The sequence below is a fragment of the Phycodurus eques genome, chromosome 13, assembly GCF_024500275.1.
Source record: "Phycodurus eques isolate BA_2022a chromosome 13, UOR_Pequ_1.1, whole genome shotgun sequence".
In the NCBI taxonomy this organism is placed as follows: Eukaryota; Metazoa; Chordata; class Actinopteri; order Syngnathiformes; family Syngnathidae; genus Phycodurus; species Phycodurus eques.
In genome coordinates this window covers 2,671,334-2,684,918 of record NC_084537.1, presented here as the reverse complement: position 1 = coordinate 2,684,918, position 13,585 = coordinate 2,671,334, and the positions used below count along the sequence as shown (strand labels likewise).

The window sequence follows — 13,585 nt, the reverse complement described above, 5'->3', positions numbered from 1 at the left end:
GTGCTCTGGAGTGTTGGTATTATTGAAGAAAGTTGTATTGAAGAAAGTTTCCGGCTGTTATTTGGAATTCTTGGAACAGTTCATCACGTGTCCAAAAACATTATGGCTAAATAGTTGTAGGTGGTTAATTCCATATTGTTCCCATGTACTAAAATGAAGGGGTGTATTACTAATTTTGAAATCTGGATTATGACAGATTGGGGGAGAGCATACTGGGAGCTAATGGAGATCCTGTAGATTCTAAAGTTTGCCACTAAGCCGTTAAGGTGGATGCGATTATTGGATTCTTGAAGCATTTATGGCATTTAAGACTAGTAGAAATAAATGGGAGTTTTGGGAGTTTGATGTTGTTGCAGTCTATTTGTTCCAATTCTAGCCAAGAATCACACTGCTCATTGTGGGGCAACCATTTGATGAGGTATTGTAATTGGTTAGCTAAATAATAGTGGATAAAGTTGGGAGCATTTAGGCCTCCCGCCTGTTTACGTTTCTGAAGCGGATAGACTGATTCTATTTTTCTTATTTTTTGAATAAAAAATTATTATCGGCACGATGGACGACTGGTTAGAGCATCTGCCTCACAGTTCTGAGGACCAGGGTTCAATCCCCGGCCCCTGTGTGGAGTTTGCATGTTCTCCCCGTGCCTGCGTGGGTTTTTTTTCCCGGGCACTCCGGTTTCCTCCCACATCCCAAAAAAAATGCGTGCTAGGTTAATTGACAACTCTGAATTGCCCATAAGTGTGAATGTGAGTGCGAATGGTTGTTTGTTTGTACGTGCCCTGCGATTGGCTGGCAACCAGTTCAGGGTGCCTCCTGCCCGATGATAGATGGGATAGGCTCCAGCACGCCCGCGACCCTAGTGAGGAGAAGCGGCTCAGAAAATGGATGGATGAAATTTTTATTATTATATAGAATCTAAGGTTTGAAACCATTTAACTGTGGTTTTAAATTGAATCATTGAGAATAAATAATTTATTTGATGTAAGTTTTTCATTTTGTAGCTATTCTTCCCAGTAATGATATAGGCAAGTTATTCCAGCGTCTTAAATCAGCTGTGAAGTTTTTGCAGAAGTGGTGTGTAATTTAGATTGGTTAGCTGTGAGTTTTGACGAAATATTGATACCTAAATACTTAATGTTTCCAATAGGAATAAGGTAATCTAGGATTTGATCTGCAGTAGTCCATGTGTTTGCTGTTATTGGGAGTATTGTCGATTTTGTTCAGTTAATAAAGTAGTCTGATATTTGTGAAAATCTTTTAATGAGATTGAAGACTGCATGAAGAGAATACTTGGGTTCCTGTAAGTAAAGAAGAATATCATCAGCATATAGATTGTTTGTGTTCTGTCACTAGTGAGCAGCTACCTTTAATATTAGCATTCTGACGTATAGCGGCAGCAAGAGGTTCGATGAATATTGCAAATAGCATTGGTGAGAGTGGACATCCTTGTCTGGTTCCTCTCTGTAATGTAAAACTTTGTGAAGTAATCCTATTTGTGGTGACTGTCACTTTCTGCGAATTGTATAATGTTGCTATCCAATGTATAAATTAACCTCCAAAGCCAAATTTGTGAAGTACTGCAAACAGGAAAGCCCAGTTAACTTTATCAAAAGCTTTCTCTGTGTCAAGTGACATGATGATTGTGTTTAGATATTTACACGGTGACATGCTTATTAAATTCAACAGATGTCTGACATTATATGTGGAACTTCTACCTTTAATGAAGCCTGTCTGGTCATAGTGGATTATCGATGGAAGTACCTTTTCAGGTCTCGCTGTGAGGGCTTTCGAGATCTTGATATCTACATTAATCAGTGATGAGAGCCGATAATTCGTCGGGAGAGTGGGGTCTTCACCTGGCTTTAGTAATAACTTAATTGAAGCTGTGTTCATATGGATACTAATTCTAAATTTATTGTTTATCTCATTGACTGTTCTAAAAAATAGAGGCGCTAGTATTGGCCAAAATGTTTAATGAATTCAACAGGGATTGCGTCCGGGCCAGGTGCCCATCCCAATTACATATTTTTTAATGCATTATGTAATTCTTCTCAAACTAGCAACTTTACATCACAATGAATTGGGACAAATTTCACATAAACATTGTCTCACAATATCTTAAATACTAACTTTATGTCTCATTGGTGTGTAGATAAAGGAATCAACATTTTAGAGAGCACTTGGTTTCATCCATTACACTCTTTCTTGTGTCTTGTTTTTTAATTCATTTTTACCGATGTCGTGTGAAGTTATTTTTGTGCCAAAATGCTGAGTTCTGATGCGTACCCTTCAAAATAAAAGGCTACATGCTGAAAACAGGAATTCAAGTTAAAACTTAAAACACCATTTGATCATGATAAAACAGTCGCAAATAACTATTTTAACAATTCTATATTTAACTTTTGGCTGAAACAATAGTTAATGAATATTAAGTCAATTGGGTTAGTGCCACACTTAGTTCATAGGTTTGATATTGATACTGGTGATAAAGAACGCAGAGTCAAATGTTCGTTTTAGTTTATGCGGCAGGCTGCTAAGAAAATGGATGTTCATAATTTGGACACCCGTTATTTAAACCATGCAAACTTTTGTGACCCATCCCCCTGAACGAATCAGAATCGAGAATCGTTTGGAACCGGAATTGAAATGAAGAACCAGAATTGAGACTGGATTTGCTCAAATTCAAACAATGCCAACCCTAACTGTCATAAATATATATCCATCCATCCAACCATCTACTTTTGCTTATCCAAGGTCGGGTAATGGGGTAGCAGCTTTAGCAGAGAACCACAGACTTTCCTCTCCGCAGCTCATCCGGGGGGATCCCGAGCCGTTCCCAGGCCAGCCTAAAGAAGTAGTTTCTCCAGCGCGTCCTGGGTCGTCCCCGTGGCCTCCTCCTGGTGGGATATGCCTGAAGCAAAGCACCAGGGAGGCATCCAGGGGGCATCCTAACCAGATGCCCGAGCCACCTTATCTGGCTCCTTTCGATCCAGAGGAGCAGGCCTAGCATCATGTAATTGTTAGATGGTCCACACCTTGCGTAAGCTGCAATACGTGCGTGATTACGTCACTGTCCCCTACTGGTATCGAGAAGGGAAAAGTTTGGGGATTTGGTGAACAATTACGAGGAATCTTTAACTTTTGATTCCCATCCCTGTGAGCATGTTGTATGACCTCGGCAGCCTCGCTGGCTCTCCTCTAGTTCAAAAATAATATGAATAGGCCGCATTGTCTGAACGAGGCCGATTGCTAATCGCGTTAGTGTTAGCAACATTAGCTCATTTTCCTCGACGGAAAATGGCTCCAAAGTGTCATTTAACGAGTACAACATTCAAATTACGTAGGATATCTACATCAATGTATTCATCAGTGCACTGCGACCAATCCAGGAAAACATCATGTTTTTATTCATCGCAGCTATCAGGAGAGAGCATTGTACACAGCTTATGTCGACCATCCCCAAGCGAGAGTGGCCGAGGTTCATGCAGCGTGACGTCACCATGCAATCATGCACCAGAGCGCGCACACCAGCTCAAGTATTGTTAACTCAATGTTTACATTGTTGCAGTTTGTGGCACAGACAGCAAGGTTTTTTCCCCCGAAACTCCACAGTGTTGTTTAGTTCCATTTTGAATGGTAGGTATTTTGTTAGAGAAAAAGTTCCTTTGTTTTTACATTCATTCATTCATTTTCCGTACCGCTTATCCTCATTAGGGTCGTGGGCGTGCTGGAGCCTATCCCAGCTAACGCTGGGCAAGAGTACACCCTGAACTGGTCGCCAGCCACTCGCAGGGCACATATAAACAGTCGACCATTCGCACTCAAAATCACACCGACAATTTAGAGTCTTCATTCAACCTACCATGGATGTTTTTGGGATGTGGGAGGAAACCGGAGTACCTGGAGAAAACCCATGCAGGCACGGGGAGACCATGCAAACTCCACAGTTTATGTTTATGTTATCAACGAGATGATACACTACAAGCAGAGTGTACACAGGATCTTATACTCCCGACCCAACAGGAGAGAATCAGTGTTCTATGGTGTTAAGTGTGCTGGTCTGATCCCCATTTAACATGAGTTTGAATGTGACTGGTTGATTCTGAAAACAGCCGCATCCCCAGTTATACCAGGGTGTGCACAAATTATCTCAGTTGTTCATTTTATTCCACTCTCAAAAAAAACAAAAAATTCCATTGTATAAGTTATAGGTCGCCTATTGTATAATGGCTCATTTCATTCCACAATACGAAATATTCGGAATTGCCGAGCACAATGTAATTCATTCATCATAAGGTATTTCTGTGCCTTACATGTTTTATCAGACTGACTGTATATTTGTATTTAGGGATTTTTTGCAGTGGGAAGTTTCCAGCCCAGCAAAGATAAATCGAAAAGACGACTGCTGCCCCTCACATTAGGGAAGCCTCTCCCATCTTCTTTCCACAGTGTCTGCCAATCAGAAGTCAACAACAGCCACCAAGGTAAAGAAAGGCTTATTTCAAACTCCCGTTGCACAGCAAAACTGTTCCAGCACAGAAGCCATACAGATATCACCATTCTGCATGGCCAGGCAGCTGACAGGACTGGTTTAAAAGAAAAAAAAAAAAAAGAAAGAAATGCGAATTTCATACAACAAAATAATTTGTTTAAAACATTTGATCCCCACAACTTTTTCTATCCCTGCTGGTCTTTAAAGACCTGCTTTTTTTTAATGCTCTTGTTCAGTTTTTAAATAAATTGGATACGCAAGTATGCAAAGTATGGCAAAGTATTGAAACTAGAAAGTATTGTATGGAAGGTGTGGCAAGGGAAAAAAATTGTACTACAACTTTATATTTTGACGACAAAATGTGTGAAATTATGAATTGCAAGTTTCAATAATTATTTTCGATACCACTTGACCATGGTATAAGTGGGTTAATGCCCTCTGAGGTGATTAATGTCACAAATTATTAGAATTTTTGACAGAGAAGTCTGGAAATTAGGGTCTGGAAAAAGTATGGAATTATTTTGAAATCTCAAATTTGTAGGAACAAATAGTTTCCAATAACAATACACATCCAAGTTGTTTTGTCCGTTTATTTATCACTCAACAGCTTCACATAACACCACGGTCACTACCGCCCACACAGAAACTCTGCACACACTCAAGACATCATCACTCAACGCTTTTCGTAAACGGTTGCTGACTGTCATTAATACCAGAATAAACCCACCAACAAATTAAATGTAATAATGTCTTTAAAAGAAAAAAATAAACAAAACTGAGTTGAACAAACTATTATCCTTGACTTTTGATTTCAAAACTAGGTAACCATCAATTTGTATGTAATAATGAGGTGACTAAACATTTATATGGTTTCACAGTCAATGGTCCTCTGAGGGAAACTGTGACTACAATCTGGCCCGTGACAAAAATGAGTTTGACACACCTGGTCTAGATATTTGAACACAAGTAATATTACAACAGTTATTTGCAGATGGGGGGGCACACACATTCGCAGGACATGCAATAACTAACCAAGAGAACAAGATAAGAGAGGACGGAAAAGGGCAGGACAGGATGTGGGAAAATGAGCAAGGCAGTGCTACTGACGAGTGGTGCGATAAGAACCTCTGAGTTTATCCATCCATCCATCCATCCATTTTCTGAGCCGCTTCTCCTCACTAGGGTCGCGGGCTTGCTGGAGCCTATCCCAGCTATCATCGGGCAGGAGGCGGGGTACACCCTGAACTGGTTGCCAGCCAATCGCAGGGCACATACAAACAAACAACATTCGCACTCACATTCACACCTACGGGCAATTTAGAATCCCCAATTAATGCATGTTTTTGGGATGTGGGAGGAAACCGGAGTGCCCGGAGAAAACCTACGCAGGCACGGGGAGAACATGCAAACTCCACACAGGCGGGACCGGGGATTGAACCCCGCTCCTCAGAACTGTGAGGCTGACGCTCTAACCAGTCGTCCACCGTGCCGCTCCTCTGAGTTTATATCTTAGTTTAACCTGTGTTGTTGGTAGTGATCCCAGCACAAGTAATTAACCCACTAGTATCTCTATCAAACTTATTAGTGAATGAACACAATATCACATCAGAATCAGAATCAGAATCATCTTTATTTGCCAAGTATGTCCAAAACACACAAGGAATTTGTCTCCGGTAGTTGGAGCCGCTCTAGTACAACAGACAGTCAATTTACAGAACACTTTGGAGACATAAAGACATTGACAAAAAACAATTGTGCAAAAAGATGCAGAGTCCTCTAGCACTTAGAGCAGTTCGAATGACTAATATTGCAATAGTCCGGTGCAATGACCATTGTGCAAAGGGCGCTGAGACTTCAAGGAGTGTATGCGGTTTAAAGTGACGAGTAGTGCGATCATCTGGGACAATGTTGGTTGTGCAAATGTAACAGATACTCCTCAATCAGTGTGCAAATGGGGCAGATGCTACTCTGGCATGAGTGGCCAGTATATGCAAATAGTGCAGCATGGCGAGACAACTACAGTGAGTGCACGAGTAATACATAATTGGCCCTACAGAAATGTGACAACGAACTAAAGTCAAAAACTTTCCAGCTTGTTGTAATGGAATTATAGGTTAGGTGTTTAAGAAGTTGATCGCAAGAGGGAAGAAGCTGTTGGAATGTCTACTAGTTCTAGTTTGCGTTGATCGGTAGCGCCTACCTGAGGGAAGGAGCTGGAAGAGCTGGTGACCGGGGTGCAGACGGTCCGAGAGGATTTTGCACGCCCTTGTCTTAGTTCTGGCAGCGTGCAAGTCCTCAATGGTGGGTAGGGGGGTACCGACAATCCTTTCAGGAGTTTTGATTGTCCGCTGCAGTCGGAGTTTGTCCTTTTTTGTAGCAGCACCAAACCAGACTGTGATGGAAGAACACAGGACTGATTCGATGACCGCTGTGTAGAACTGTCTCAGCAGCTCCGGTGGCAGGCCGTGCTTTCTCAGAAGCCGCAGGAAGTACATCCTCTGCTGGGCCTTTTTGAGGACGGAGTTGATGTTGGTCGCCCACTTCAGGTCCTGAGAGATTGTAATTCCCAGGAACACAAGGCAGCTGGACAACGTGAGGGGGCAGCTGTGGCGAAGGATGCCTCCTGAAGTCCACGATCATCTCTACAGTCTTGAGCGTGTTCAGCTCCAGGTTGTGTCGGCCGCACCACAGCTCCAGCCGCTCCGCTTCCTGTCGATATGCAGACTCGTCACCGTCCTTGATGAGGCCGATGACAGTGGTGTCATCTGCAAACTTCAGGAGCTTGACAGTCGGGTTCGCTGAGGTGCAGTCGTTCGTGTAGAGAGAGAAGAGCAGCGGAGAGAGGACACAACCTTGGGGCGCCCCAGTGTTGATGCTGCGTGTGGATGAGGTGGCCTCCCCCAGCCTGACCTGCTGTGTCCTGCCCGTCAGAAAGCTATAAATCCACTGGCAGATGGCAGGTGAGACGCTGAGCTGGAGAAGCTTGGTTGAAAGGAGTTCAGGGATGATGGTGTTGAACGCTGAGCTGAAAGCACGAACAGGATCCTCGCGTAGGTCCCTGCACTGTTGAGGTGTTCTAGGATGAAGTGCATTCCCATGTTGACTGCATCATCCGCACACCTGTTCGCTTGGTAGGCAAACTGCAGGGGGTCCAGCAGGGGACCTGTGACACTCTTGAGGTAGTCCAGCACGAGACGTTCAAAGGACTTCATGACCACAGATGTCAAAGCGACAGGCCTGTAGTCATTCAGACCAGAGGTTGCAGGTTTCTTGGGGACTGGAATGATGGTGGAGCGTTTGAAACAGGATGGAACTTCGCACATTTCCAAAGATCTGTTGAAGATCTGAGTGAAGACTGGAGCGAGCTGGTCCGCGCAGACTTTGAGGCAGGATGGGGACACATGGTCCGGTCCTGTCGCTTTGTTAATCTTCTGTTGTTTGAAGATGCATCTCACATCCTGTTCATGGATGGTTAACGCAGAAGTCAGAGGTGTGGTTGTGGTCGCGGGTGCGGCCGGGTGGGTGTGTGGAGTGAAACTGTCCTTTTCAAATATGCAGTAGAAGGTATTCAAGTCGTTGGCTAGTGTGCTATTGTTCTCAGCTTGGGGGGATCGTCGCTTGTAATTAGTCAGCGATTGGAATGCATGCCAGACTGATTTAGAGTCGTTTGCGCGAAACTGTTTTTCCAACTTTGCTGCATAGATCCTCTTTGCAATGTTAATTTCTTTAGTCAGCTGGTTTCTAGCTTGGTTATACAGGGCCCTGTCCCCGCTCTGATATGCGTCCTCCTTAGCTTGGCGAAGCTGCTTAAGTTTAGCAGTGAACCACGGCTTGTTGTTGTTGAATGTCCGAAATGATTTTGTTGGTACACCACCCTCTTCACAGAAACTGATATAGGATGTGACAGTGTCCGTATATTCATCCAGGCTGCCAGCTGAATTTTCAAAGACACTCCAGTCTGTGCAGTCGAAACAGCTTTAAAGTTCCATCTTGGCTTCATTGGTCCACTTTTTGACTGTTTTCACTGTAGGCTTCGCACATTTAAGTTTTTGGCTGTACGTCATTATTAAGTGAATTAAGAAGTGATCAGACGAGCCCAGGGCTGCACGAGGTACAGCACGGTATGCGTTTTTTACCGGAGTGTAGCAGTGGTCTAAAGTATTATTTTCCCTGGTAGGACAGTCGATGTGCTGCTTGTATTTAGGGAGTTCGTGGTTGAGTTTAGCTATGTTAAAGTCCCCGAGAATAATGAGGGGTGAGTCCGGGTGTTTTTTTTCAATTTCGTTGACTTGTTCGGCGAGCGCTAGCAATGCGGCGTTCGTGTTAGCTTGAGGCGTAATATGGACTCCAACCAGCATGAACGATGCAAACTCACGTGGCGAGTAGAATGGTTTACAGTTCAAAAACAGCGACTCCAAATGCGGGCTTCAGTGTGTGCTGAGCACCGTGACGTCCGTACACCATTTTTCGTTGATATGGAGGCATATCCCGCCACCCTTTGTTTTCCTCGATAATTCCATGTCGCGGTCCGCTCGATGAATGTTGAAGCCGGGAAGCATGACGGCGCCATCGGGTACAGCGTCGCAAAGCCAGGTCTCCGTGAAGCACATGGCCGCGAAGTCTTTACTGGTCTTTAACAGAAGATGAAGTTCGTCCATTTTGTTGGGTAGGGAGCGTACATTCGCGAGGTGGATCGACGGGAACGCCAATCTGTGTCCTCTCTTGCGGAGTTTCACATGAATGCCGGCTCGTTTCCCTCTGTGGCGCCGCTTCCGCCTCCATGCGCCGAAAACCGCGGACGCCGCTCCGGTGAGTAACTCGGGGAAAAAACTGAGCGGATTTTCGAAAGTTGGTGACAGAAAGTCCGGAGTAGCCTCCTTGATGGTTAGCAGGTCTCCCCTTGTGTAAGTGAGTCGTGTAAGGTCTCCAAAGACGGACGAAAAACAGAAAAACAAAGACAATACTAGAGAGCGCGTTACCGAGGCGACCACACTGGTAGGCGCCATCTTGGTAGGCATGCATGTTAGTCCACCAGTGTACGGAGTTCCTGAGCCACAAGGGGGTTAGGGGGGCTGAGTCAGCGAGCCCGTCCAGCAGAGGACCCTACCAGAGGGACATCATCGACTCCACAGGACCCAGGGAGATCCCGAGCCCGACCGAAGCACCCTGACCACTCCTAAAGGGCGGGGCACGGGCATCGGACCACCGCCCCCACCACCCACCCAGCGAGCCCCTTCGCCACCACCACCCTCACCATCTCCGGAGAGCATGGGGTCCCACCCACCAACAGGGCCCAGGGCAGGAGCCAGCAGCCACCCAAAAATGGTCATATCCCACCAAAGAGAGCACACGTTAAGCACCCGTCATGAACAAGGTCGCGCGAGGGTGGCAGGCGAGGGGAGGGGAAGGCGGGGCCCAAAGGGGGAGGGGTGGACCCCTACCCCTCCGCGGCCCGACAACTGAAGGGGGGTTCAGGCCTCAGGAGTCAAGCCAAGAGAAATGTGAAAACTCACCTCCCACCCTATTACTGTGTTTACCAGGTCCCCATATTGGCAACCATTATCCCTGTACCGTGATTGTGTGTGGTGGGGTGTAGTGCATTAAAATTGGAGAAACTGGTGGGGGTGAGGCGAGACGGTCACAGGGCAATACTGACCCGCAAAACGTCCCCACCGCCCAGGCCAACCAGCACCCCAAGGATGTGCGAATGTATGTACTGCAATAAAAATCTGTGGGAGAAAGGCATGGCGAGCCAGAGAGCAGGCCGGAGTGCCGTGACACCTGGCTGAGTGTCCTCCCCAGCGCGACCCTGCCATCCCCCCACAGACAGGGTTTACTTGTAATGCATTAAAACTGGAGGACCGACAGAGCAGTGAAGGGGGGGGGGGGGGGGGGGGGGGGGGTATTCGGGTGAGCAGACCGGAAACCAGCACACCCGCCCTGCATACCTTGTGCCAGCCCCCCAGGGTACCCTGAATGAAATATGAGTGTGCCCAATGTGCTGAGTATGTACAATGTGACCACTAAAAATGTGCAGAGTGTGTGAAGTAAGAGCCTAGACTCCTGCGGGTCCGGCCCGGCAGACCACAGAGAAAACGGGGGAAGCCCCCCACCCCACAGCTAATTCCGACCCCCTCCAAACCAACCATAGCCCAGTGCCCAGAACAGGGCCAGAAGGCGGGACCGACCGAGGCGGGAGGTGTGACACCCACCATAAGCCCCAAGTCAGCAAGGGACCCCATACAGCCCGAGAGAGAGAAGGGTGACGACCACAGCAGTGCGCCCCGGGGAAAGGGAAGAGGAGGTCACAGGCCCGGGACGCAGCAGCACGGCCCCCACCCAGAGACCAGGATCAGATCCCTGGAGTGGGGCCGGTGAGCACCTCCCTGGCACCCAGGGACGGAAAGCAGCCCCTGGACCGGCACCCCGTAGGAGGGCAACACGGACACAACCAGACCGAAGATGAGGAGGAGGAAACAAGCCCAGCATCCCCAGAGTCCCACATCGCAGATCCAGAAGGATAGGGTTTCAAGTTCATGCAAGGTACCCTATGGCATGCACAGGGGTCTAAAATAAGAAGATATGATATCGTTACATTACATGACATTTCTGTATGACATTCTTTCCCAGGCAAACAGAATCAAGCTTCAAGGTTCACCATTTTAATTAAAGGTGACCAACTTTTCTTAAAGTTATCCATTTTCTTATTACGTTTGGCAGAGATATTTTCCAGTGTTATTTACTCTATGACAAGACTTTTCCATTGGTTAATGTTTAAATTGGTAGAGCATGTTTATTTGGAAGATCTATACCTTTTAAATCACACAGCAGACAAAGTTTAGGAAAAATCGGAATCCTACAGTTCAAAACTGAGGAACGTTTCTGTCTAACGAGTGATCAGAAGTGCTGTATAAGTGTAGAATGCCAAAGAAGTGTTTGGAGCATTTTCACTACAATGAGTGCATATGTTTTAGTTTGAATAGCCCATTTTATACATACTATATTGCGTAACGTGTGATCTATGGAGTACTTTGAACTGGATTAGCTGTAAATACTCGTTTTATTTGTCATTACGAATGTGTTTCTACAGATTTGTCCTCAGTAATCAATGTCAGTAGACACTGACATGTCTTTTTCCCATTTTGTGACTGGTAAGTGTATTAAATTAGTACTTGAGATTAATTTGGATACTTTTGAAAGGAGTTTTTTGTTATGTGGAAGTAGTCCTATTTTCTGAACAAAAATGGGTGGTTCTAAGGTATTCGATTTTAGGACTAACTTTATAGTATTGAAGGAAGTTACCACCTCTAATTTGAAAATTATTGGAATAATCTTTCACATGACACACACACATTTCACATGACATGAATACATGTCCCCCTCCTTCCCCCCTCCTTGTGCCGTCACCTTATCATGGTGGAGGGGTTTGTGTGTCCCAATGATCCTAGGAGCTAAGTTGTCTGGGGCTTTATGTCCCTGGCAAGGTCACCCATGGCAAACCGGTCCTCGGTGAGGGACCAGACAAAGTACGGCTCAAAGACCCCTTATAATGATGAAAAATATTGGATCTCGTTCTCCCTCGCCCGGACGCAGGTCACCGGGCCCTCCCTCTGGAGCCAGGCCTGGAGGTGGGGCTCAAAAGCAAGAGCCGGGTGGCCACCCATTAGGCCCGGCCAGGCACACCCTGAAAGGGTAACGTGGGTCCCCCTTCCCATGTGCTCACCACCTGTGGGAGGGGTCATAGGGGTTGGGTGCAATGTGAGCTGGGCGGTGGCAGGAGACCTTGGCGATCTGATCCCCGGCTACAGAAGCTGGCTCTTGGGACGTGGAATGTCACCTCTCTGGCAGAGAAGGAGCCAGAGCTGGTGTGCAAGGTCGAGAAGTTCTGACTAGATATAGTTGGGCTCTCCTCCACATACATCTTGGGCTCTGATACCAGTCCTATTGAGAGTGGTTGGACTCTCTTCCACTCTGGAGTTGCCCACGGTGAGAGGCGCAGAGCAGCTGTGGTTATACTTATTGCCACCCCGGCTCGGCGCCTGTACAATGGGGTTCACTCTGGTGGACAAGAGGGTAGCCTCCCTCTGCCTTCAGGTTGGGGGACGGGTTCCGACTGTTTGTGCGTATGAACCAAACAGCATTTCAGAGTATCCACCCGTTTTGGAGTCCTTGGAGGGGGTGCTGGAGAGCGCTTGCGCTGGGGGCTCCGTTGTTCTGCTGGGGGACGTCAATGCTTACGTGGGCAATGACAGTGAGACCTGGTAAGGCGTGCTTCGAAGGAATGCTCCCCCCAATCAGAAACCAAGTGGTGTTCTGTTATTGGACTTCTGTGCTCACCACGAATTGTCCATAACGAACACCATGTCCATATGTGAACTTGGCACAAGGACACCCTCGGCCCCAGTTCAATGGTTGACTTTGTGGTCGTGTCATAGGACTTGCGGCCGCATGTCTTGGACACTTGAGTGAAGAGAGGGGTGGAGCTGTCAACTGATCACCACCTGGTGGTGTGTTGACTTCGATGGTGGGGAAAGATGCCGGTCCGACCTGGCAGACCCAAACTTATTGTGAGGGTCTGCTGGGAACGTCTGGCAGAATCCCCTGTCAGAAGGAGTTTCAACTTCACCCACGTTCCAGGGGAGGCGGGGGACATTGAGTAAGAGTGGACCCCGTTCTGTGCCTCCATTGCTGAGGCGGCCAACCGGAGCTGTGGACATAAGGTGGTTGGTGCCTGTCGTGGCGGCAACCCCTGTATCCATTGGTGGACACCGGTGGTGAGGCATACCGTTAAGCTGAAGAAAGAGTCCTATCGGGCTTTTTTAGCCTGTTGCACGCCTGAGTTAGCTAATGGGTACCAGCTGGCCCAGCGGAATGCAGCTTTGGTGGTCGCTGAGGCAAAAACTTGAGCGTGGGAGGACTTTGGTGAGGTCATGGAGAAAGACTTCCTGACGACTTCGTGGAAATTCTGGTCTACCCTCCGACGTCTCAGGAAGGGGAAGCAGTGCACCATCAACACTGTGTATAATAGGGATGGGGCGCCACTGACCTCGACTCGAGACGCTGTGAGTCGGTGCGGAGAATACTTCGAAGACT

General features: G+C 46.9%; 1 protein-coding gene across 1 annotated transcript in view; it reads left to right on the top strand.

Moving 5' to 3' along the window:
* LOC133411536 (phospholipid phosphatase-related protein type 4-like) overlaps positions 1–13,585 on the top strand; it is a 200,930-nt gene that overhangs the window by 122,777 nt on the left and 64,568 nt on the right. The window contains exon 7 of the mRNA XM_061694047.1: positions 4,349–4,484. Coding sequence (XP_061550031.1) covers positions 4,349–4,484 — 136 coding nt within the window. The remainder of the gene's footprint in view (positions 1–4,348; positions 4,485–13,585) is intronic.